General features: G+C 36.1%; 1 protein-coding gene across 8 annotated transcripts; it reads right to left on the reverse strand.

Moving 5' to 3' along the window:
* Positions 1-271: 271 nt before the first annotated feature.
* On the reverse strand, positions 272-27,170 carry LOC107227926 (E3 ubiquitin-protein ligase TRIP12). Of its 8 annotated transcripts, none has more exons than XM_015669208.2 (25): positions 26,804-27,170; positions 24,876-24,910; positions 24,006-24,404; positions 21,759-22,082; positions 18,597-18,948; positions 18,300-18,493; positions 17,489-17,662; positions 14,642-15,018; positions 13,903-14,187; positions 13,326-13,706; positions 12,414-12,586; positions 12,151-12,325; positions 11,264-11,486; positions 10,858-11,101; positions 10,152-10,557; positions 8,359-8,547; positions 8,032-8,220; positions 7,723-7,914; positions 7,359-7,564; positions 6,776-7,201; positions 5,912-6,164; positions 4,563-4,808; positions 4,026-4,355; positions 3,179-3,497; positions 272-2,505 (listed from the first exon to the last, which is right to left on the reverse strand). In XM_015669208.2, the coding sequence occupies exons 3-25, from the start codon at positions 24,373-24,375 to the stop codon at positions 2,309-2,311; spliced, it is 6,225 nt and encodes a 2,074-aa protein (XP_015524694.1). In that variant the 5' UTR covers positions 24,376-24,404; positions 24,876-24,910; positions 26,804-27,170; the 3' UTR covers positions 272-2,308. The 8 variants fall into 8 exon arrangements, with proteins under 8 accessions (XP_015524694.1, XP_015524696.1, XP_046588996.1 ...); XM_015669210.2 differs by lacking the exon at positions 26,804-27,170 and adding an exon at positions 25,964-26,288; XM_046733040.1 differs by lacking the exon at positions 26,804-27,170 and adding an exon at positions 25,331-25,801 and having other exon boundaries at positions 21,765-22,082.
* Between the last annotated feature and the right edge of the window lie 239 nt (positions 27,171-27,409).

Raw genomic sequence — 27,409 nt, forward strand, 5'->3', positions numbered from 1 at the left:
CCTGAGAAATATCAAATCAGACAATTTCCCGAAGCTTTGTTTTCTTTAATTTCAGAAATATTCTATGGGTTTTAATAAAAAATTTTATAGCTGCTGAAATAATAATGAAACAAAAAATGTTGAGTTGACATTGAGCCGAAATTTTTTCTATTCAAGCGTGACTTCTGTAATTATAGTAAATTAAGATTGAAATGTACATATAATATATGATTCTGGAAATCGTTCTCTTTTCTTCACGTCCTTTTTTCCTTCATATCCAATCCATAATAAGTGCACGATATCCTTTTTATTAACGTGAATCACAGTAATACATCGACGCAGCGGAATACGGTCTGATGATGTTGGCGATATACTCCTTACGCAACTAAGTAATATAATCAGACTATCTTAACTTACAGTAATTAAAAAAATCGAAGGAAAATAATAATAATAATCATCGAATAATATTAATTAACAATATATATGAATTAAAATTAAATATAATAACGTATAAATATCGAATATTTATATACATACGTATGCATATAAAATATAACACAGATGTGAATATAGTACGTACATACATATGTCTATAACCATACATGTATGTTCATGTTTATTGGGTTGCATAACTCCTAATTTGGTCGGCATTCTTTGCCTCGACATAATCAGCAACATAATCAAACACAAGAGATCGATAAGAAAAGAATACACACACACACACACGCTTGCACAGATTTAAAATTTTAATTATTAGATATTACTCCATTACTCTATATATATGTATACAAAATATATATATGTGTGTATATATATATATAAGTATAATTGCGCCTGACGTGATACCAATAATAAAACGTGTGTGATTACTGTTACAGATATGGACAAAAAAAAAAAATTAGGTATACGAGACAAAATTGGAAAAAAAATACTGAAACAAAAGAATAATTACCTTCTGATGTTACTATCATTACTTGTTCTCATAGTATTTTTCGGGGGAGGAAGGAACTTGAAGAGAGGTGTACAATATGTGTCATTAGAGGCGAAACGACAGAGGCAGATACAACCGATGACGGCATTCGACATACCGCAAATATAAAACTTTACATGATCCTAATTTAAATCCTCCTTCACCTGACATTCGATAGTTCATTATTATAATTATTTTGTTTGTATGGTAGCTATATATTTTTTTTAATCGTTTCTATTTATGGTACTTTTCTTTTTCTGTTTTTCTTCTTCTTGAACTGTTTTTTTTAATCAAATCTGCGCGTCAATCAGATCGAGTCTCGCATTGTTCGTCTCGTAGTTTTGTTGACGCTTTGTGTACATGTATATTGTATAAATCATTGTCAATATTTCTGTTATATTTCTACTTTACTATAGTAACTAGTTGAACATACTCTAGATGCAGACAGGATAAAAATCGGTTCAAATTTCTTAAATAAATTACTAATTTCACAACCTACTCTGGACTCGGTCCTCATAACGCGCAGAAAATTAATCGGTATATTATCCGACATTAGCAGTAGAATATTATTGTTGTAGTAATAATAATAATAATGATGATAATAATAATTCTATAAATTATTTGTATTGATTTGCACGTAACAAACCATAGTATGTGGAGAATAATAGTTATATTTACAACTTTTTTCTTTCTCTTCTTTGTTGTTTTCATCTTCATTTTCATTATATCATCATTGTAATGTGCCAGAGACAAGACAGGCGAGATTGGCCATAACACTGTGAGGTGCTCAACTTTTTTTTTTGTTTTTCTTTTCGGAAGAGAGAGCCTTGCAGTTTGCTCACTCGTTATTGAATCCATTAAAATTATGGTAATATTGTTAAATTTGAAACAGGACACAAATGTTCGAAAAAAAAAACTGCAAGTATGTACATAAAATTAAAAAAACAGAAAAAACCAGAACCAACGATAAACATGAAACTGGAATATTTATTAAAAATTGACCTAATCATTCAGAAGATGAGAGAAAAATAGAAGAGGGGGGAAAGATACAGAAAAAAATAACATGAAACTCGCGAATGTCTCTTCAGCAATGGACAAAAAATCACAATAATAATAATAATAATAATAATAATTGCTAGGTATACGCGTGTGTGTATTATATAAAGTGTAATAAAACTTATCTTTCTCATTGTTTCTCATTAAACCCTTGACTACGAACATTATTTTATTTTATTTTATTATTTATTTTTTTGCGTTTTCATAGTGGAAAATTTGTTTGAATTCAGTAAATCGGCAAAATTGGGGCAAAGAAAAGGGGGTAAATATAACAGAAAAAATCAACAAGTGAATATTCCATTTCTATGACAGATGGAACGAGTGTTGACCCTCTTGCGCAGCCATCCTTAGTTTCTCCCTCATTATTTCCAGCGTTGTGTAATCGGGCAGTTTTAAATAATTTACGCACGTCATTACAGAGGGTAGGAAATCGTCGGTTTTCATTGACGGGTCAAATGTTTTGCGTACTATCGTTAATGGCGGCGTTAGACTTTTGAAGCCTGGAATAAAAAGAAAATAGGTTTTTAAACTATGTGTGGAAACACATTCAACTGTGTTTGTGCAATGCAATGAACTAACGACTCTTGTTTTGAATTTCGGTGGAACTCGTGACTCATCTAGCAATTTCTCACAATAGTCAATATCACGAAGATTTCAGTAGTATATTGTGTTGCAAGTGCGGATAGTAGGCAATTTGCGAAGATTGTGCAGTTTGCAGCATGAGCCAAATCGAGCGCTGTAATTACACAAGTCAGATATCGCCTACCCGCACATATGACACCACGCTATAGTTTGCAACACCTATGAAGGAAAGTTTAATTTGAGAAGCTACGAAAGTGCGACTGACAGCGTCTAAAATCAGAGTCAGAGGTATACGTTGAATAACACACTGCGTAAAATTCAATTATTCGAAAGTGCGCCTACGCCGAAGGAAGACCTAGTGTGTAAAATATAGCTTTTAATTGTGCAATAGCTTTGTTTTACCGCAGTGTTCGAAAATGGAAATTTTTGAGCTGGTGTTGGAAAAAATAAGTTTTATTCACATTGATAAAAATCTCTAAGTTCCATTCACCGTACCGAGGTTTGCCTTACATTCGATTTTTCAATGTGCGTCATACAAACAAAAGAGTAAAAATGAAGAACATCTAATGTAGGATAAATGAAAGAACTTACCTCCGACCGGTAATCTAGGAGAGCCAGTGACGAACTGAACGAATTGCCGTTGTTCTTCGCTCTTGTATTCCGACATGACTTCGAACAAGAATCGAATCGCGCGAGAGTCCGGAGTGTAGCCGTGATCCGTTCGGCAGCATTCCAGCAAAGTTTTTATATCCCAGTTGCCGCCGGTCTGAGCGTGGCCACAAAAAACAGCTTCAAGCTCCTCAGGAAAGAACAAACGAAGCTGCGAAGGCGGGAACACCGATTCAAATCCCTCCCTGAATGCCTCCATTTGTCTGAATACTCCTTCGTACAGGAACCAGTGAACCACTAACTGTGAAATCAAATTGTATCAGGTCAATTTTTCCTAACACTATTACACCTTCTGTAAGATTTACACAATTTTAAAAAAATCTAGAATCGAAATTCAGCACGAAACTGGCAAATTTAATAAAAACCGGAGTGTTTTGTATCAAAGCCAATTCTTGTGAATTCTCAATTCCCCATTCAAAATCTTGTACATAATACATAAGCAAAATAAAATCTTTACTGAAGAATAACCTCTTGATTCCAATTTTCAAAAGTTGTTGGCAGAACTCGAAGTTTTCTTATTGAAGTAACACGAAGAAAATGTTCATTTTCTTCTCAGATTGTTACTGCACAGTCGCATTTTGCAGAGATTTAAATTCTCAACCAATCAGAACAAGAAAAAAAATGTCGTCTTTCCTATGTAATTTCAAATAGGAAAATGTTTTATTCCAGAGGAAACTTAAGGTTTGAATTTTTTTTTTAGCAATGTGCCAGTTTGTAAGGATGAAGTAAAAAAACATATTTATTGAAAACGAAACACACTAATACACACCTTGATATATTGATCTAGGTTTTGTACATCAACGGGAAGCTCGCTACCACCTTTTCTCAATTCGACATTATCGTATCCCGGAAGTTCGAAGACTAGACCCAAATCAACGATGGGACATCCATCCAAAGATAGAGATTCGATCAGTTGATTCCGTTCGGCAGGTCTCAAGGTTTGATCCCTTTCAATCGCCTCTTTTCGCCTAACGATATCTTGGAGTTTGCAGAGAGTGCGATACACATCAGGGCAAACGTAGCACAAGTCGTTTAAAGTTAGGGTGTGCTCCTCTCCCAATAACCAACGATAGAAAGTTAAACTGAATGGCAAATCCAGCTGAAAAAAAGAAAATTTTCACTACTTTCTACCGTAATAATTATAGAAGTTATCCGAGGTATATAATTGGTTCAATTCTATAATTTACAAGCCTCGGACTTCTTCAATTCGTCCATGTTGCGATTTTAGGATTTTTTTTTGTAATTCGTCTGAAGGAAGGAAAAATTCGTCTGAGACTGATAACTACGTAGAAAATGTGTCACTTACCATTCTAGAATCGTAAATTGCCTTGGCCATGAACTTTCCAAGAAACTTGAACTTAGTTTTCTGCTTAGCCAGGTGTGAAACCTTTGTATTCCATGGAATGGGAGTCGGAAAGAGGCCGTGAGGGCTATTTACATATCCTCCCAGAGTTGGTGTTGAACTTCCATGCCATAATTCAAGGTCTGCACGTTGCAGCTCTCTTGAAACCAGAGCATAAAATTCAAGTGTGGGACCCAAGCCTGTACCGACCTATAAGGAGATTAGTTCCAAAATTACAAATTGATGATTATGAATAAATAGTTTTAAATACCCTGTTCAGTTATTGAATTTGTTAAAATAGTAACAGGAAGCAACGGTCATAGGCTATTTAAATAAAAAATCAAGTGTATACCCCAGCCAAAATTATTTTTAAAAACTTTCAATACTTTCTACGAATGTACTGAGAATCTGAATTCCCAACTGTTTCCTAATTTTTCTAATTGAAATTCTATTTAATTTCTAGAAAGTTTGTAGAAATGTTTAATTTTCAATACAGGGAATAAATTTTACGAAATTTCTCGAAAAACGTTGATATTTCTTGAAAATACTATAAGATTTTCATAATTTTAATTTTTCTGCAGATATGGCCATATTGTTTCGAATATAAGCCGAGGCTTTTTGTCGTTGGCAGCACCAGCCAAAATCATCCTCACCTAATATGCCGTCTTATGTGCGGGTAACTAAGAAAACCACCTGAAATGCTGTCTTAGAATTGGGGATTGTCTTATATGTGAGTCGACTTATACATAGAACAATACGGTATATTACAGATATGTTCAAATTACTTCAGCGACATTTCACAGAAATTATTATCGAACTACTTCCTAAATATGTTCAATTTCTCTTGGAACTGTGCTCCAATTTTTCATCATATCGTACCGTTAAAACTTACTAAATGAAAAAGAAGTTCGGGAAACGTGAGTTGTTTTTAGAAATTTATTCCGTTTTAACCTCGAACTCAATTAGGTCAGGAGTACTTGAAAATTTAAAATTGTCAGTAGAAACTGGAATTCCGAAGGAATAAAAGTTCTTTCATAAAACTTGATAGAATTTCTCAAAACCGTTCAAACACTATTAAAAATAATCAAAAGCCATCTTGAGAAGATACAAAATTTATATATGGATATGTATCACTGAAAAATAACAGAAACGAATGTGAATCTCTGAATTTCTTCAATACAGTGAGTATCTAAAATCTCTTAAATACGGAAAATCAGATGTAATACGAACAGCGAAATAAACTTTAGGGATTTGAAACACAGAGATGATATGCATATTGCAAAAAGAAAATGGATTAATGATGGCATTATTACCTCATTAACATACTGTACTTCAAGCAGCGCTTTGCTCGAGGCCAAGTCCTGAATGACTTGTTCAGCTTGCTTTAGGATGTCTGTCCTTGATATGGTTCGCTTCCTCCTCTCTAAACGTGGCGTTACTCGCTCCTGACTGTCCGAGCCTGAGAGCTCAGGAGCGGAATCAAGAAGTCGCTGCAGTGCACGATCTCGGTCAAATGATGTGGCGTAGAGGAGCAATTGTCGTGTTTCAAATGGAAATAAGAATGGGCTGAAAAGCAATTTCGATATCATCATATTTCCAAAAAAACATAAAAGCCAGCAGAAAAATCAACTGGCTTAAAAGAAAGTGACCTGAAACTTAATACTATTCCCTTTAATCGCGAGGGTAAAAATATTTGATGAGCAGATTTTCATTTTTACTAATAATTCAAGGATGGTTTGACCGATCTTACTCAAAACCTCATCTGTTCCAAGTTAAATGAAGTTAAATTTCATTTAAATTGATTAATCCGTTAATAGAGTTATTAACGAATCGAAAAATTTTCGTTCATGCAAATAACTCAGGAATATTTGAGCCGACTTTAGTAAAAATTAGATCAGTACTAAACTTAGAAGAACCGTATCAATTAAGACCAATATTGTAAAAATCTATTTATATATTAGTTCTCAAATATCATTGGAATAAAAATTGATCTCGGATAAATACTCAGCTTTCTATTTGAAATATGAGGTTCAAGTTCATAAGTTGATATGACGACGTAATTGTAAAAAAGTATCGTTACTATATTACATATAATAAGGTGTATTAATAGTACAAAATTACGTTAATGTTACAAACTTCAACCTGGTAATTTAACGTATGTAATGAGCATAACTTACCAAACTGCAGCAATTTGTTGCAGCCAAGAAGGAAGATTTCCAGTCATAATGACAAGCGGATCTTGGAGTTGTCTATTCGCTTTGGCAGCAATTTTATTATTAACAAAATCTTGGGCGGATAGAAGTCTGATGCTTTTAAGATGAGGAAATAAAACACCCCAGTGACGATTCAACGAATGTAACAAACGGAGTAAACAAAGACCGTCCAGAGAAGCGTCTGCTATTGTTACGGAGAGAGGGAGTGTCGGGGTGAGATAAGGTGCCAGTGGACATCGTGGCGGTGGAATCGTTCCCTCTAACCAAAGGCTGTCTTCCTTTCTCTTAGAGCTTATTTTCGTACTCTTTCCTTTTCCTTTCCGGCTGCTACTGCTCTGAGAACTTGACCCAGGTTTTGAGGATACCATTGTTTCATCCTCAGGTACAGGCCTGAATTTCGGAAGACAAAACCGTTGAGAATGCACACCGTATTATTGACTAAACTGTTTCGATCGAAATTTACGGTTTTCAATTCTTTTTTCCATTCAAACGGGTTAAGTTTCCGATAAAATGTATCAGTGAACAGAAAAAAAATTTGAATACGCACCTGTAGTAAATTGTGTGTGTTTGTACCCAAACAGCATCGTGACCCAGAGGTGCTTCTCCGTCAGTTTCAGCCTCCGAATGATCAACTCCCACGCAGCCAAACTGTCTCACCGCTTGATAAACTGTCATATTGAACGGCAGGACTTGATCGCCGATCAGAAATTGAAGTTTATGTTTAGCCGAGCCCTGGCTTATCACAACTGCAGCCTATTTCATGGTATCAAAAATAATGACCTTTTAAGACAACAAATACATCAAGGAAGAACAGACATTTGGGAAGTAACAAGAAAAAATAAAGGTACAAAACATTAAAAGAATTTTCCCAAACTACATTGTCAATGAAAAAATCAGGTGAGGAATCCTACCAAAGTATCATCGATGTCATCTTCACTATTGTCGTCATCACTGACCATTGATTCAGCATCCCTAATTCTGCCATATCCTCGCACCATCAGATAACGTTCAATGGCCTGAACAAGCGCAAGGGGATCTATTTTGACGGTACCTCCCTTCCATTGCTTCAGATTATTGCAGTCTGGATGTCGTTGAAGATTGCACTGAAACAAGATTCAGTCATTTTAATTCTTTGTCAAGCTGATGAAAATAATTTCTGCCACAAAAACTTTGTGCAATCTTAAAATACGGCAAGAAAAATTATTTTCCGTTTCAAATACCTTGAGTTGGTGAGTGTTGAAGAATTTCAAAGCGCTCGTCCCGCCTCGTCCGGCTCCAGATCCGGCCGGTAAATCATGTACTTTTACTGGGAATTGTTCCAATTGAGCAACGCAGCTATTCAATTTGGCAACGAGTGCACCAAAAGCCCTGGCATTTAGGTCGACCAACACTCCATTGTCTTGTTCAATCTGGATAGTAGAGCAAGTAACAAAAAAGCACTTGAAAGAAATAGTTAGCAAACGAGAAATGAAATGACCAACAATATAATAATTAGAATATTTTCGTTTATACATGGCATGTTATTCATTAATGGACACGAAACTTACGGTGGAATCGGCGAAGAGCTTCCAGAACATCCGTAAGCGATCGTATCGATGCCCTGGCGCGTCTGTGGTAGTGAGGTAGTTGAGAAGAGCTTTTATTAATCCGCTGTAGTTCATCTCGAATGGCGATATATCACTTTCTAACACAATGTCTCGGAGCTCGGTTAATGCTGACAGCATTTCATCCATTTCCTGCGTGTACGAAGTTGAAAAACTCATCATTTATAAAAAGAAAATTGAATATTACACTATGATCTTCTTTAAACTATCATGAAATTTCATCTAAAATTTAATGTACGACTTCTTCTCCTTATCAGTATACAACATATGGAAATTGATTCAACGACAGCTAATTTTACTCCCTAGTCAATTACGTTGGCAATGGAGGACTTCAGCCCACATTAATATCCGTATGTGTTCACAGATTTTTCAAGTTTGTCATCAATTTTCCATAGGCAAAATACCAAACCGCAAACTAACTTTGGTGATTCAGATGTAATTACAACGAAAAATCAAGCAGAATGTAAATATGTGATATAGAATTTTTCAAACCTAAGATACTTTACAGTTTAATAAAAAACTGAATCTGAAATTCCCTGACTTTTCCAGGTATTCCAGCCTCAAAATACGATTTTTGCAGGAAAACTTAAAAAAACATATGCTTCTGATTGATGACAATTTCTTTACACATTAATATTAATACCTTCAGTATTATCTAGTAGCTATCTTAACGACTGACTATCAGTTTACAAACAACAGCCTGCGATTTTCACTATGAATGAAGAATTTCATATTTTGTTTAAGAACGAGTTTTATTTCTTCGAAATTTAAAATTCGAGTCTTATTTTCGAAATTCCCTGAGTTATCCCGGTTTTCCCTGTGCGTGTGAACTCTAAAAAACTGCGTCGTAAATTGCGTCTGGTGGCACATTATAGGGGTATCTGCAAATACACGGTTGAACAAGTGATAAATTTTTTTTAATTTAACTTGACAACAAATTATTCTCATCAATTATGGATTGTTTTGTTCGAATGTATGTCGATCGAATTTCAGTGACATATTCTTCTTATCAGAATCAATTATTAAGAAGCATTGTTACTGCAACAACGTCAAACATTCTACTTGGCCACATGCTTCGCATTGCTCATGATGTTTGAAGAACAGCTCAAGTTATTTACTTTAAATTTAGAGATAGTATTTTTAGACATTTTATCCTCTGCCACGATATGTAATTCTTCTTTGAGCATCATATTACTTTTTTGTTAATTGAAGAAAGGCGTAAATTTTAGATGAAGTCTGAAATTTCAACTTCACACGATATCCAAAAAAATTAATAAATAAATCAACTGAGTCGCGATAGAAGATAAAGTGTTCAAAAATAATATTGCAAACTTTTAAACAAATCGATTAAGTCATTTTTGAAATATAGTGGACACTGCAAAACATCTCATCAAGCGAAATTGTTGACGTTATTAATCTTACTGTCAATAACAATGCTTCGTATTGACAATGGGAGAAAAAAAAATAAATAAATAAAAAACACAAATGACGTTCATTTTGCGCACATTTGAATTAAAAAAACTCCAAAAGTCATCTACTTCTTTACCTGGCTACTCATATATATCCCCTTAAATTAATTCGAGTCACGAATACAGGATTATTTTTAATTCTTCATTATCACAGGAAATTTTAGGTACAGAATATACAATTTCAATAAATTTCCCAGGCCTCCTGAATGGCATCAATATTTTAGAATTATTTGCTCTAGACAAAAAGTTCCCTTGTCAAAAACTTACGTTTGACTGCAGTCGCTGTATTGCTGCTGTTAGCCTGGAAAGTACAGTGAGCGCCGGATGTGTACAAGGAGCATCATCTTGATACCTGGCCAAGAACTGAGCAGCCTGTTCTCTGACCCAAGCCTTAGCTTTGTCACGATTCCCCCCAGTTAAACTAGGATTGCTCGGTGGTTTGGCTAAACTCGTTGAAGAGCTGGAGTCACGTTTGTCGCTTGTGGCGCTTGACGAAGAAGATTTCCGACCCCATCGAGCCGGGTTCAAATTACCCAAGAAGCGGCTATTCTTCGGTGTGAAACCGGTGAATAATGACTCTTGCTGTTGGGCTTGTTGAGGCATCGCATTTGACAGTCTTGAGAATCGGCCTTTTTTGTTCTGTCGTTTTCTTTTTAGAACATCTCCGATTCTTCTGAAAAAAACCAGCATGAAGTCATTTTCCACGACAAGAGGAATGTCTGAATATTCAGAAAGATCTGCAGAGTTGGCATAAACAACAAGAATTTAATTTGAGGATGGAGCGACCAAGTAGTATGTACCAAAAGTTACGAAGAAAAAAGTATTCTTACTGAATTTACGTAGTTCTTAATCTATCCAAACTGTTAATTAATTGTTTGTGTAAAACCTACTGACCATTTGCAGAACAACTTATCATCATGCTTTAGCAATTGTAATTTGATCAAAGGGACAAATGGAAGTGATGATAACTTACAAATGAGCATTCTGTGGAGTGCTGCTGTCATCAGTGGCGCTGGTGTTTAAATCAGTTCTACTGCGAGTCTCCATAGTGGCAGTGAGATTTGGTTTTAATTGGCTAGTAGCTATAGCTCCTATCAATATATTTCCATTGGTTGTCGGTGACGCGATGGGAGACGTTGCGCTGCTTGACGACAATGTCGTTGTGGAAGAAAGCGGAGTGTTCGATGGACCGGGTTGAGGACTTGGCAAGGAAATTCCTGTGAAATCGTAAGAGAAAGAAGGAGATAATAATTAAATAGGTGAAAACGTTAGCGTATTTTTTGATTGAGGATCTGTCCAGCATAGGTATATTGAAGAAAGTTTAAAAGTAGCAATATTAAGAATCAGAGTTTGCTGTTTTAATCTACTTGCGCACTGACCCGAAGGACATTTAGGTGGTGACACGCCAAGCGGTATTTCAGGGTCTGCCAGTTGCCTAACCTGATGCAATACCCCCTCGCGATGAAAATGTACACCGAATACTTGTGGCAGCCTTTTCATCAATATGCTTGCCATCTGCAGAGCTCCAATTACAATTCTGAGATCCTGGGAAGCCAACATTCCTGCTATATGCGACGAGACCACCTGATTTTTCAGCACATCCTTTAAAGTAAAGAGACAAGGACATGATAATTTATTGCATTCACGCAGCATACTCTCGAATTTACAATTTATTGGCACTTGTCAGTTCATTTCTGATCAGTTGTTAAAATTTCAAATCACTTTTTGTCGAAGTATCACGGAATAATGAAAAAAAATATGCAGGAAAATCCAATGACTTGGAAAGAAGAGGCCATCCACTACTTCAGTTATTTGCAAAATTACAAATGTTCAAATATACAAATTATGTCCTTAGATCTTGATCAGGTCTATGCTAAACGAAGCCAAGCCAGTAGATCAAATTTCATCTATATGAGTATGCAGATTTTCGAACTTTCGACGAATAAACAAATTATCATTTTTGCACATTAACCAAGAATACCTCAATCGATTTTTTCTTTTTTAAATCCCGCAACGATTGAGACAGAAATCATTAGAATGCATTAATTTTTTTTCGATATATCAGGGGACAAAAAATTAATCACGCACACACTCAGTTGTCAATTTAAAAATGGTTAGACTTTTTTGGTTCTGATCTGAAAAACGTGGAGATTTACCGAAAACTAAATTTCTCATTATCGGGGTGATTTTAATAACTTCTCTTCTTCTCTGACTACAGAGAAGTAAAAAGTTACAAATGTTTGAGGTGACTACAAGTAATTCTCACCCTGAGTAGATCAGTAGAAGCATAATAAACCATGCGTAGAAGCGCTCGAAGACATTTGCATTTGACAGCAGGCCCGGCAGAACTGCTGTATACTTCATACAAAACGGAGAATAACGTCCGAATGAATGAAACTAACCATTCATTGGTTTCGATAACAGGAGGCACTACGTCCATACTGGAAAATAAGAGTTTGTGAGTTAAATATAATGCCAAAGCCAGGTTTTGGAGAAATGTAAGTAAATCAATTAAGCATCTTTGCTTACCTTGACAAACAGTTGGGAGTCTTCCCTTCCGCAGGGTTAGTGTTAACCCTACGAAATATACTCCTTGCCATTCCAATGTCCTCATTAATCTGCTTCATGACAGTCAAGTCTATTGTGTAAGTGCGGCCCAATGTTGATAAGCATATTTCATCTTCGCCATTTTGGAAGGCCATCTGAATGATTACAAAATGAAAATTTGCTAACATTCGTCAAAACGGGGAAAACAGAGTGGAGTCGTACCTAACGAATCAAAAGTTCAGGGGGAAAAAAGGTTTAAAAAATTTACCAGCAGTGTTATTTATGGCAACGATGATGAATGAAACTACATTCTGATTATGTAATAATAGAAGTGACTTTGAAGCAATTTGGATATTACAAACTAAGTTATCTACAATGTAAGAGTTACATAATTGGAATATTCAAAATGATTGATCTCTTGATTCTTTTGTTTTAATGAGATTTTAATGTTTTCCGACTTAATTTGTTCACGATAGAGGTCTTCAGAGAGCGACAATAAAAAAAAATCTACAAATCGTTATTTCTGAAGCAGACTAAGATAGATTTATGTAAGTATGGTGCAACAAATCTTTGCCAAAAATTACAGTAACCCGTTATAACACTACTACAATGTTTTTCAGATAATTCGTGGCAATCTGTACAGTGAAGAAAATACGCCGAAAAAATGAGAATCAAATGAAAAATATCAAAGTTTAATCATTTTGTATGATCTAATTATAAAACCTTTTTTCAAGTTATTTATATCTTAGTTTGTTATTAGAATTTGTCCAAAATTATTCTTATTACATATTAGGGGTGTTTCACAATAATTGATGTAAATAACGTTGGTGGAGAGTTTTGAAAAGGTTTTTCTCTTTCTTCAATTTTCGATTTAGGTGGCACAGACACACATACCTCGATGATTCTTGAATCTATGGTGCTGAAAGGATGACAACAATGTCTCTCGTCTCTCCATTCCCAGTGCACAGTTTCTTGTTGATTATTGGTCCTCTCAAGTAGACTATTTACACTAAATATACCGTCGGTAGGTAGCGGCGGCATCAGTTCTTCTATTAGACAAGTTATCTCGTACCACTCTTGTGGAGATCGTGGCACCAGTTCCACATCTTCAGTCTTAACCTCCAGGGACCCGGTAAGGAGATAACTGAGTGTGAAAGCTATGTTTTGTTGGAGAAGCAGCTGCGCCAGGTCAGGACAGCGATTTGATATCACAGAAAGCATTCGTAGTACAGTTATAAAATTGCCAATACTGTTTACTGGCGGTGTAATCATCAGCTGAAAATTTAAAATACAGGATGTATTGGTGTGGAAACTTAGAAGCAGATTGTATTAGTTTTATGAATGAAAAATGAGTTCGGATTTTAAGATATTTCTAAAAAAAGTTTAGGACTCTTTTTGTAACAGAATGCACAATCTTAGGATATTCTTTGCAATGAACGGAAATAATCATTCGCAATTACAGCAGACTTACTAATTGTTGTAAGTTTTGTAAAAGTTCGGCATTGATGATTTTGTGAAGCATAGTTGGATCGTGTTGAAAACTGTCGACTAATCGACTGAACGCCTGACAAACGCACTCGACGCTCTTTTTATCCTGATTGGCCAGTCTGCTGGTTAGCAAAGGTAAACTGTCGGTGACTAGATGAAAATCGTCAGGATGTAAGTTTTGACAACAGTTGGCGGTTATTGTCAGAGCCGCCCGCTGAGCAGTAATATTGAAAAAGTCTACAAATTTCAGGCACGCCGAGACACCTCCCTGTAATTATAAAATTGTTCAAGAATTTTAGGTATATTAATATCAAGTCCGATTGTCGAACTTAGGCAGTATAAATTATGAGCCTTCATTAGATTATTCAATATTTGTAGGACATATGATACATGATATTTAGGAAATGTAGGAACATTTCCAAGCCCATATTTTAGGGTGTGAATCAAAATTCCAATTGCAGGGCTGTGCTATGCTGTAAATGCTTCACGGCATATGTGAAAGTTCTCAACACTCGAAGTTATAACCATTCGCAATTTTGACTCATACCCAAAACTATATTTCATTTCCGTCAATAAACGGATAAAAATGAATTTGTAGCAAATTGAAATGGATTATCAAAATGTAGTATGTACAATAAAGTACTTTAATGCCTTGCCAAAAGATTGAGAAATTGAGTTATTCCATATTCAAACAGGAATGGAAAATAAAAAATGACACGTACCGCGTGTAAAATTGTTTTGCTGTGTCTACGCGATAACATAGCCAGAGCAGTAAGGCATTGTTCAGCGACATCCATGCACTCGATGGATTCCAACTTCTGCAAAAAAACAGGGACGGCATCCACAACGACTGTCGATGAACGAGGCAAGGCTTCCATCATGTAAGTCAGAGCACGACAGGCGTGTGTCATTATAACAAAGTTGTGCTCCATTCCAAGTAAGTTGATTAAAGCTGCGACAACTTGTTTCACTGGAAAACCTGTCAGCGTGTCCTCATTTCCCATTACTAATATTTCTCCCATTCCTATCACAGCCTGCAGCTGCTCGCCCTCGTCGTCGACTGCCTGTAAGCCTGCCAATAACTGTTGCGCTTTGGCAGCTGGAATTGCAACATGAAGAATTAAACCCTAAATCAGGATAACTGTAAATAATAAATTATTAATTGCAGATAAATGAGGTGAACTGTAAATCAAAAGTCATGAAGGGAGAAAAATTTGTTCAAATAATCTCCAGCCAGTATTATTTGTGCCAATGATGGTGCAGAAGAATAAAGCAAAACCCTAATACATGATAGGAATCAATTGGAGCAGAATCAAATAACACAATGTTGAGATATCAACAGTTTCGGGAGTGCTTCAAAACAGTAAAAATTAAACCACTATTTAAAAGTGGTGATCGTAAGTGTCTTAATAATTACAGGCGAATTTCTGTGACTTCGAACATTGCCAAAGATTTTGAGACTTGCCTGGAGGACAGAATGGACTACTTAACTAAAAATAATTTCTTTGAAAAAACTCTGTTCGGTTTCCTACAAGGAAAGTCCATGGGGGATGCGATAGCAGAAGTTACGAAATTTGTTTATGAGGTAATAGGGAAGAGCAGACCGTGTATGGGTGTATTTGTTGACCTAAAAATGACATTTGATACTCTAAGCCACGAAATTTTACCTGACAAGCTAAATGACGTGGGAATCAAAGGTAGAGCTCAGGAAATACTCAAGTCATACCTAATAGAAAGACCGCAGTTTGTGGAAATTGAAAACATCAAAGGGGGGGAGGGGGGGATAAATGTTTCAAGGTATGGGATTACACAAGGCACAGTCGTTGGCCCCCTCTTATTTATTATTTACCTGAATGATCTATGTAAAGTTAAATGTAAGGGAAAAATATATTCATTCACAGATGATACTGCAATTCTCTATGAGGGTGCTCCTCAGGAAGAATTTGTAACCACAGTTTCAAAGGATCTATAGATGGTTCAAAGAAAAAAAAACTAACGGTAAACTTTGATAAAACAAATTATATCACTTTTGGATGCTATTGCGACAGCATTCGAGACGTAGATGGACTAGTAGTGTATGGTGAAGAGTGTGATAGTTTACATTCCAATACTAACTGTAAGAAAATTATGAGAGTTAGGAGTGGGAAGTACCTCAGGATTATAATCGATCAACACCTGCGATGGGGTGAGCATATCAATAAATTAGTAAAAAAAACTGCGCTACTTTACTTTTGCTTTCAGTAGACTCAAAACCTCTGTTTAACTCTATGCTACAAATGGTTTACAAAGCTTTGTTTGTTTAAAGGATGAGATATGGGTCATTGGTTGGGGTAGGGCTGTGAGAAATGCAATTAGTATTCTAAATGCATCAAATAGGAAAATGTTAAAGATTATTTATGGAAAAGATCGACTGTTCCCGACAAATCAGTTGCACAAGAAAACGTAGTACGACGTTCGACAGCTATTTTGTAATGCTGTGCTTAAAGATCACATGAAAAATAAGCTCTTCGAACTACAACGCGAAGGAGATGTCATGTATACATAGCCCCAATAATCCTAAACTCAGTGTCGTGCAAGACGCGTAATGCGATTCTTGAATCATCAGGAAACTCAGGTAAAGATATTATTGACAAAAAACTATGTGAACTGAGTCCGAAATGGGTAGCAGGACTACTAAAAACGTGCTGGGATTAGTGACGAGTTTATGTCATGCGCTCACAGAGAAAATTGCGAGGTTCGTGAAAAAATGTTTGAAACCCACGGGCAGACATCTAAGTGCCTTTTGGGGTAAATCAGGGAAATGGAACAGTCTGACTGGATTAGACCTTGGTGTTATATAGTTTCAAATTATTTATCTTTTAATTGCATGGGATGTAAGAAGAGTTGTGCATGAAATGATAAATAAGCATATTGTTAAATAAACATAGAGACGTTGCTTAATTCGTGTTCACCATAATTAGTGTAAATAATATAGCTGCAGATGTTTAAAAAAGTTTTTCTTTTTTTTCTAGCTTATGATTCATACGGTACAATTACTACTATTCATCGACAATAAATACCAATGATCAAATGTATGTACCATTCTTTGATATTAACCTTACACTGCCAGAAAGTCTAAATATAGTCTCTGACTGTAATCGGAACTTCACACATATTAGATATATGATACAGACACAATATTTTGAGACTTTCTAAGGGAAATAAAGCAGAGACTGTATTTAGACTTTCCGGCAGTCTAGAGCTTCGTAAAAGAAATGTAACAACAACAACTAGGCATAATTATACTTAACGGTTAGTTGTGCCAAATAATTAGCTGGTTTTCATTTGATATTTGTATGTTGCATTTTGTCAATACCCATTTTACTACACTATACTGTTTACCATAACAAAATGAAACTTCATGCTAACTAAAAACATGAAAAAACATAAAACATCCAGCCAGATTTGGGCTCAGATTTAATGTCCACCCTGGGTTAAAGTTTCAGGAGCAACAGGTTTAGTTGTAAAATTATATTGAAACTTGCGTATTCGAATGACTTGCGTTGAACAATGGCAAAGGTGAAAATTACCTGAACTGGCGCCCATACTTCTGTTCAAAAGATGCTGCATCCGGGGTCCCAGAGCTCCGAACACATGAGGAGGTAATCCTCGAGCTTCCAGGAGTGCTTGAAGCCGACCAACTTCGCCATCGTCGCTTTCACTATCTCCAGTAGTACCTGACATTCCAGACGGACCTCCGCTCGCTTTGGCAAATGGAGTAACAATCGATATAAAATAATTTTCCGTATATTGGTTAATTTTGGAATAATGGTGAATTCGAATGACTTCATTTGGACTTCCTAGATTTTATAAGAAAATTTGACATTTTTTTATTTTTTTTAAAGATAGTTGTGATATTTTTAGGTAGCTAGCACCAGAAAGCACTGTTACAATGTGAAAATAAATCGGAATAATCTAATTATCAACAGAAAAAAAATCGAATTCAATCAGTTCAATGGATCTTGAGTCATATCCTATTAGTCTACTAGTATACGTGCAGACAGAAATGTTTTTCAAGCTAGTAAATGAATTTAATTAGACAAAAATCTTTGGCCATTTTATAAAACTTTTCAAATTAAGCAGTCAAGTCAGAAATATTAAAGTGACTTTGTTTATCTAATCTGTATAACTCAATTTCATAGATATCTTAAAGTCGAAGTTCAAAGCCTCATCTTAAATCATGTTTGACAAATTTTTATGATTTTCAACAAATCGACGATATTAATGAGATGGGAACTTTGAGACACTGCCAAGATGTGAAATAAAGATCCGTCCTTACGTATCTAGTTCTCTGAAATGTTTCAAGTATCAGGAACATCATTTCTATTCACAATATATTACCAATGGCAGAGATTGCCGTTGAAGCTGATTCCTCTTCACCAGTCGATGATCCCAACTGGCCGCTTGGAATCGTAGATGTAACTGAAGTTGGGGTAGAACTATTTGCTGCAGCGTCAGTGCCTGACATTACAACTCCTGCTCCTCCAGAACCACTCTCCACCATCGGTTTTCTGGCCCGAGACGAAGAGCGATGTCTAAGCAATTAAACGGGACGGTAATAAAGATATCAGCATCGAAAAGCAAGCCAATTTTGAGTATTGGTTATCCAAAGGATAGAAGAGAAGAAAGAAATATTACCTGGAGCTGGAGCAGGAGCCCGTTGTAGAATCCTTCTTGTTATGTTTGCCTTGAACCTTATTACCAGGTATGGTTTCCTTGGCTTGATCGGCAGCAAGCTTAACCCGCGAACGGAGCAGGTGTTTGTGCGTTGGGTGAGACTGCGAGGAGTGGGCGGCGGAGGACGAAGGCGGGTTAGCAGTTGCTGCAGCCGTTGTGCCGCTCGTACCTGCCCCCTCATGTGCCAACGCCCCACCACCGCTCTCCACTGAGTTACTTGCTGCGTTACCCACTCTGATGCTGGACTTTACACCCAATACCCGACTACTCGTGCTGCTAATAGAGCCGCTGCTCAGGCTTTGGGATTTGTAACCTGGTGAAATATTTTCAAAGCGTTAATGAAACAAGGCATAAGAAGATACTTATAGAATGGAGTAATGCAGTTGAAAATGGGAAGTAAAACAACCAAGAGGGACGAAAAATTTGCTTTTTCTCCAGGACTAATTTTAAATTCCAAAGAAGTTGAGGATGAGTTTGAGAATGAATTGACTGTGTCTTCCGAATAAAAAGTTAGGAACAGAAAATAAACTGGTTAAAGATCTTCAGCAGCGATTTTCAGCTGCTTCAGATTTAATGTACACCTAATTTCAATATTGCAAAGGTTTCAAGAGATTTCAGACGATTTCGGTAGATTTCCAAAGATTTCAAAAACTTCAAGACTTTAATAATTTCAGAGGATTTCAGTGGATTTTAAGAGATTTCGGGAAACTTCCTAAACTACAAAATGTGTCGGATGATTTCCAAGATTTCAAGAGCCTTCACAAGATTCACAGCAGGGTGTACACCAGATTTCAGGAGTGATTAACCCCTCGATTTTATTTTTTTGCGATTTACGTAAACAGTATTCATTGTACATAATAAATGAATAAAACAAAACTTATTTGAATTATGCAAAAACCCTCGTTTTCCGGAAAATAGGGAAAAATCCTTATTTTCGACCAAAATTGGGCCATAATTAGAAAAATGACGACTTTTGGTCCTGGAAATCACGAAAAATCGGTTCAGCGCATCGAAAAACATAAGGATTCCCCAAGTTGCCGAGAAGACGTAAAAGTGATTACTCAACCCCCCCTAGCACGCGGACTAGGATTACAACAGAAGTGGACGGAATTCTCATTCCAAGACGGATATTTAGAATACTGGGAGAAATAATGCTCCTTCCTCTCTTCTTATTCAATCGTAGCAAGTTTTCAAATATCATAAGATTATGTGATTAGTAATTCTGTAATAATAATTTCTCGGTAAACTTTCCACACTTATTGTACAGTCACTTATTTTTTGTAAATTTACATATGACTTATCTCTAGTTTTCTATCTTTAATTATACTTTCCAAGATATATCAGCAGTATAGGGTTAATTAAAAGGGGGAAAAAACTGTATGAAAATGTAGTTTTCATTACAGCAGCGTATCATTTTCACATCACAAATTAGCCTTCCACTCTCCTCCCACTCGTTTTCATATAAAAACAAACTAAATTAAATAGAATGAGAAGGAAAATGGATATTAAGATTGTGTATAATAAACTCAGCGTATACTTTCAGTAACGATCATAGAAAAAAGTGAAGCTGTATTATTTCCTGCATCGCTTTTGCCTAATCTATGCCTACATTTTTTGATTTACGAGCTGTCGCAGATACAGTCTATACAGTATTTAAATATATATATAATATAAGTAGGCACTTTTATCTTTAATCGTGATTTGAGTTGGTTAAGGAAATCATGCTGTTCGTTATGACGAAGTGTTTACATTGGCAGATGAAAGGCCATCCGTATATTCTTACAGTAGTGCGCGTTTAATTTTGAATCAATCTTTCTACGTCTCAAATTTTTTACAGTACTCATTAATGCACAGTGAAAAGTATACAAATGTAATGTGCGGTAGACATGATAATCACTTCAAGTACTTCCAGCTAACATGGCTTGATAACCTTGCAGAGATAACTTGAAAGTGTTACACGTGTGCAACTCTTTACATGTTCTCTCAGCTGAGACAACAACAAAGAAAATTCCAGCGATTAATATTTTGTTTACTTTTAGTTTGTAAGCTCCAAAGGAATGAATTGAACTTCCTTCGTAATATATTTTTAAATTTTGCCAATTCAGATCATATTGGAACGGGAGATTATCGGAACTTTATGTATTTTGTAGGACAGTTTAGGGGTAATAATAATAAAAATAACAACAATGATAATAATAATAATCTATGAATTGACTTCTACGAATTTACTATCTCAATTTCGTAGAAACGGTGCCATTTATTTATTTCTACGTCAAATGAAAATGGGGCAGCTATGCCCTTTTTTGCATTTGAGATACGTGGATTGTGATATTTGGAGATATATACAGCAACTTCGTATTCAACTAAGGCGCCCCCTTAGGATGATCAATAGAAAGACTCGCATTCACACTTTAAAATGATTCTGAACAAATTTGAATAACACAAGCTAACATGTCAACAATTTGAGAAAATGTTTTTTAATAAAAACTTTTAAATCGATGATCTCTCGTCCTTTTCATCCAATTGCAATGTTTTTTGACCAATTTGATCGATGGCGTGGAAAATTTTTACATGAAAATGAAAATTCAGTTTTGCAAATGCAGTGCAACAGATGATCATCAACAATTATATCTATATGTTATAACTATACTATAATGTAAGATTTATTGAAAGTTTTTCAGACAATTTGTAGCGATCTGGTCAGCAAGCAAAATGAGTTCATTACGATTATAATTGGATCAAAATTACAAGAATTCAAATAGCTTTTGAATGTTGGGAATGGTAAAGCGTTTTCTCGGATTCATGATATCTTAGCTTGTGTTATTGAAATTTACTCAAAATCATTTTTATAATATGGTAGAAATGTTATATCATTCACGCTCAACATCATTTGTGCAAAGAAGATTACTGAAGATTTTATAAACGGTTTGCTTCTGTTTGCCTAATTTTTTATTCCGATAGTACTCATTCGGCTCTCGTAAATTGGTTATGTGATCCGGAGCTCAAAACACGTCAAGCTGATTGAAATTCACAGGTTGTTTGCTTCTGGCCATTCTCGCAAATTCAAAGCAATTTGCGGAACATGTAAACTTAAATGATGAAAAAAAAAGTGCAAAAACTCACCTCTACCTCTCGAAGTTGATGGATGGCTGGTTAAAGGAGATCCTAAGTGTGTTTGTACGGAATTGCTATGATGAGCAGTGGATGACTTCCTAGGTGGATAGCTGTTGAAAAGTCCGAGAAGTAGAACGTCGCAACTGCTGCTGCCGTGTGGCGTATTGTTCTGAGAATTTTGCGGGGTTCTAGATCGAGTGCGAGACGCAACACAGTCTATCGGCGTTGAGTTCAAATCAGGCAGTGAGGATCTGGCGGAGTTGCGACTCCGCGTACTACCGTGGATTCCGCTATTCGACTGTTGCGTCTTTGGTAGGTGCCGCCGATCCGTATCTAAAACACAACGGTTAATTTCATTCGCAAACGAGAGTCGATAGATGATGAAAATATTTAGGAGATTTCATACATCTAAGAAAAAAATTCTGAAACATTAAAAAAGTTGGTATTTCAGTGAAGATTTCCTGAAATTTTCTGTAGATGTTTGAAAACACTTTCAAAGATTTTTGTCAACTATTTGAAAGTGTTCCAATTATGTAAGAATAATCCCAGGTACCGGGCAAAAATTATTTTCACTATCTATCAAAAATTTCTAGGAATTTTGTCACAATGCTAACATCTGACGATTACTCAGTTTTTTTTTTTTTTCTTAAATTCCAACGAAATCTAATCATTTCTATAAGTCTTGTCTCATTTTCAATGCAGAAAATTAATTTCTTCAAGTTTATGAAAAACCTTGATATTTCCTGAAAATGTCTGTGAAATCTTTCGACGACTCTGGTTTCATTGAAAATATTTTTTTACAGATATATCCCGATTTTTTCTATACCTTTCTACCTTGTTGCATTTCACTTTAGACTACTTTACACTAGAGGTGTTCGGTATTGAAAATTTGATATCAATCATCTGCAGTAATTTTGTAATCGGTACATTTGGTATACCAAAATATTTTTGTTTCGGTAAATACAGAAATATTTTGGTTTTGGTAAAAATCAAAGAATCTTTTTTTGTGAAGACCGTTCGCGCTCATAGCATTATATTTTGCAAGGAAATCACAGAAATATTTTTGGTACACCCTAGACATGGAACACACCTACTTTACACACCAACATACTGCACACGAGCTTATTTTACACAGTAATATTTGCCTCATGTGTTATTCGATATAGGCTCATTCAGTACGGTATTCTACTAGAACATGCTAGTAGACGAGTCATTTTTATTTCTATTATTGAACAGGCCATGTATTTTGGTTTTCATGCCACATTACCACAGTACTTGAGCGATTCAATAATACAAAATACATGTCCTGCAGAATATTGGAAATGAAAATCATTAATGAAATCATGTCTACTGGGAAATTTTGGTAGAATAACAATGTGTCAAAATAACACCCATGTGAAATGAGTTTATGTCGAATAACACCCGTGTAGAATAAATTCGTGTCGAATCATATCCCATACCACAGAAGTCTGTGTCAAATAATTCTGTGTAAAACACAGTATATGTTTTAGAAAACAGGTGTGTAGAATACGTCTTGAGTCAAATTAAACAAGTGTAGAATAAGTCTGTGTTGAATAATGTAGAGTCAAATAATGTGTGTATAAGTTCATATGCCATATGTTGATGTGCAGTGTTCTGAGGCAATTTGAAATGCGGTGAATCGGCCCTTTTTAGATTTTTTCACTTGGATTTGAGAGAGATTAATTAGAAAGGTTTTTTCAAAATTTTCCTGAGAAATTCATCCCAGTGTTTCACAGGGCATTAATAGAAATCTAGGCATCTTACAAATATGAGTTTTCTATAGAAGTTCGTCCAATTATATCTCTAACTCGACTTTGTCAGAAATAGTCAAAAAGATGGAAACTCAAAATTTGTCAGTTTTTCAAGAGAAAAACTGAAATCTAGAAGAAATCTTTAATTTTTCCCATATATTCATTCAATTTTTAGCTCAAACTAGACTCAATTAGAAATAGCTGGGAACTTTAACCTCAAATTGTCTAAATTTAAATAAATAACTAAATTTCCAGTAGAAACTTCAGTTCCGAAACAATCCGAATTCTTTCCGGAAACTCTAGAATTTTATTGAAACCCCACATATCAAAATAATTCAGATTTCTCAAGAAATAATGAATAATTATTTTCAGATCTATATAAAGGCTTGGCATGTTTCTTAGAAATATCTACAAAAAATGATGAGAAATATTTGTCAATCAAAGAAGAACATGGTGAGAAAAAGGTGAATGAAATTTGTATAACCTGTGGGTGGCCCTAAGCCAGTGGCATTATGGCTTCTGCGTTCTGATTTGTTCCTGGCGTTTTCTCCTCTGACCGAATCGACGGACCTTCTGAGATTGTTTTGAGTATGTAGAGCAGCACTCTGAGAGCTGGCGAAGGTCTGCCTGCGCCTTTTCTCCTCTGTATTACCCTGAACTTCTCCACTGCTCTGCCGTTTCCTGTATCCGGTACTACTGTTGCTTGGGCTTATTATGCTTGTGTTGTTACTGTTATTGCTTGTCCCACTGGCCGGTCCGCTAGAGCTTTTACCGCCTTCCTTAGAGGCGTCTGCTGAAGCACTGGCCTTCTCTACAGACCCCCCTGACAACGACTGATCTTGTTGATCTGCCATAGATTAATCGACTCATGCCACTATTCTGTCTGGAATCATAAATGACAAAGACATTGGTTACGTAATTGATGCGCTCAATCTAGTCAAATCAATCGCCGCACTCCATTAATCATACCCTTTTTTCAAAATGGCCAATAGCTAGTCAAGAACGAACGGTAACAGTAAATAAAATACGAAAGAAGCCTGAAATTTCCAATTATGCCAATTATTTCCAAAAATAAAAATTCCCAAAAATAAGATTTTAATTTCTACGAAGAACCCAGAAATAACTCGCTTGATTTTACTGAAGCACAAATCAATTCTGGACTAAGAAAATCCACATAAATTGGGCTTAAACTCATCAGAATACGTTCAGTTCTTTTCGAGATATTGTCGCACAAACACTTGGCGATAACTAAAATGTTTATACATAGGATGGTTGCAATAGTTTCACCTCTGATTTAAAAGTAAAGAAGCAAAGAGATAATGATTTAAATTAATTTAAATAACAAATGCCTAACCTGATTTTTTTTGGTGAAACCCCATTAGTTTTCCCCTGTAAATTGAAAACATACAGAGCTGTATAAAAATCAGTCCTAATTCTTCTGTCATTTTTTACTTTTTATACACAAATCCATACACCATCATTGTACGTACAGATAAATTAGACAAGTTTGGTATAGAGGAAAAAAAAGAAGAAATGAATCACACCACGACCATTAAACGGTCTAATTGGTGAAGTAAAAGAAGTAAAATAGACGGAGGAGTCATAATCTTAATTAAATAAAAGGTTGAGGAGACGGGAGGGGATGAAAAACAAGGGATTGTATACACCTCGATTACGATTAGATTTTTGAGTGATGTAAAAGATAAAGGGAAATAATTTAATATTCAAGGTCTCGAGAAACGTGTAGCGATGTTATAATAAATCGATTAATATAATAACGTTTACAAGGTATACCTGTTATGTACTTACTGGTATCAAAAACGTATTGCGATATTTTAGTAACGGTCGGTTATATTAATATTGGCACGAAATTAGCGTCGCAGCTTGGATACATCAGGCTGTCGAAATTTCTCAAGAAACTTATCGCGAGAATCATAACAAACAAACAGTACTTGGATAGGGGGGCCGATTGTCTGGTTGTCACAAAGCAGCAGCGCACTAAGGTTGTCGAATAAAACGATGCACAGCTGACAAGGCTCACAGACTCGTCGCTCGTTAGGCGGTAAAAGAACGCGATCGGTAATCACTTTCCGCCTCAATAAATCGTCCAACGATGCGCTATAACGAGTTTATTCACTCTCAGTGATCGCAACAAAGACTCGCTCCGACTACTTCGAGCATCCATTTGCTGTAATGGAGAACCTGAGCTCTGCAGAACGGGGAATGGAGGAGAAGTTTGGTCGAGTCTCCTTTTCAGACTCACTGCTGTTGGCCGTCGCTCCTCTCAGTCCCTCGAAACGTAGCGGATGAAAAAAACCTATACTTCGAGGAGAAAGAAGGAGAGAAAGAGAAAGAGAGACGGTGCAGCACATGGCCGACGCTGACGGTAATTCCGATTCCGATTCATATATGCGTAGACGAAAAATTAGCTGAGCTAGTTACCTCAGCGCCCCGAGGGCAATCCTGGTGCGTCGTTGTCTAACCCTCGAACTTCCCTTGGTCACGATTTTCTATCGATTTCAAACTATTCAATTGCAACTCGAAACGATCGGGCACGCGGGGATATTTATTCTGGACCTGCATCGACTCGACGAGAGTCCAGAAACGCGAACTATTCAATCGGGTTGGTTAGGATTGGAAGCAGTCCTCGACGCTCCGCCCCCGTTAAATTTGCGTCACTCACATGTGTGTACCAACCACATACGTTGTGTTGTATGATACGTGCGTTTTTAACCGTCGAAATCAGAAAATTAGTTTCTTTATTTTTTTCAAAACTATGGCGTTAGCTGAAAATTACTTACTATTGATTTCAATTTCATGTGTTAATGTTTCGTTGCTATTTTTGACTTTGCTTGGTAATTTGTACCTAATGTTGATGTGAGAAATTTTGATTACAAGGTGTATAAGTACCAAGGCTGTTTTAATTGTGTGTGTATTCATTTACATGCGTCGTAAGGTTTTTCTACAGCTGTGGTGAGGGCATGCTTCTTATGGAACCTAGGCTAACAAAGAAATTGCATGATTGGTCCACGGAACTAATTTGGAGGGCGCGGATTGGCGATTGATAAAAGCATCAAGGTCTCTGGCGTACGCCTGCAGCCTACCATGTCAAAACAGCTTTCGTGGTAAATCAGCGTGATCTCTACTTGTGAGTCTAATGATCGATGCATGGAATTATCTCTTGACCGTATCGGTGCGACACGTCTGAGGAGCGTCTAATTTTTTTTTTTATGAAAGACGTATTTATCCTATTATTTGAATTTCGCGATGTACATAACTCACCGAATATTGGAGCTCCTCCCAGGGAACTCGGACCTCAAGTTATGCAACGAGATGCGCAAGTAGACATGTGAAGACAGAAGTGTCTGTCAAGTCGATCGGGCTCTCAATGTCGTCTGCTAATCGAGATATTTTCAACCAAGAATATATGTATATACTCCCTCTCGATATCGCAGATTAGATTATTTATTTACGTATTACTCGGTAACGTTTCAGCTATACTTAAAATTAATGAATTTTTATGCTCGATTCTCCTTTTCAATTACGATTCAATTTTAGTTACGCTGTATAATCTCGAACGGGGTTTAACGTTAAACTCTACATTGAACCGTCCACCGCTACCCGTCGTTTCCCGTGTCGCCTACCACCTAATCCATGTAGGTATACAAATTTCATCACCAACCACAAGCTATACCAAATATCAATAGAGTGGAAACTGTACATTTTCTTTTAAGCACGGTGAATTTGGCTGACTATCACCCATTACGGTTAGGTCGGTTATGAGCAGCAAAATGCTGCCGCAGGTAATAATTCGCATTCAGCGCGCACCAGATAGCGCTCTATCTGTTGTGTGGGGACTATAGGTAGTACTTCCCTGCCTCTTGCCTT

Source organism: Neodiprion lecontei, chromosome 2 (assembly GCF_021901455.1).
Source record: "Neodiprion lecontei isolate iyNeoLeco1 chromosome 2, iyNeoLeco1.1, whole genome shotgun sequence".
Taxonomy (NCBI): Eukaryota; Metazoa; Arthropoda; class Insecta; order Hymenoptera; family Diprionidae; genus Neodiprion; species Neodiprion lecontei.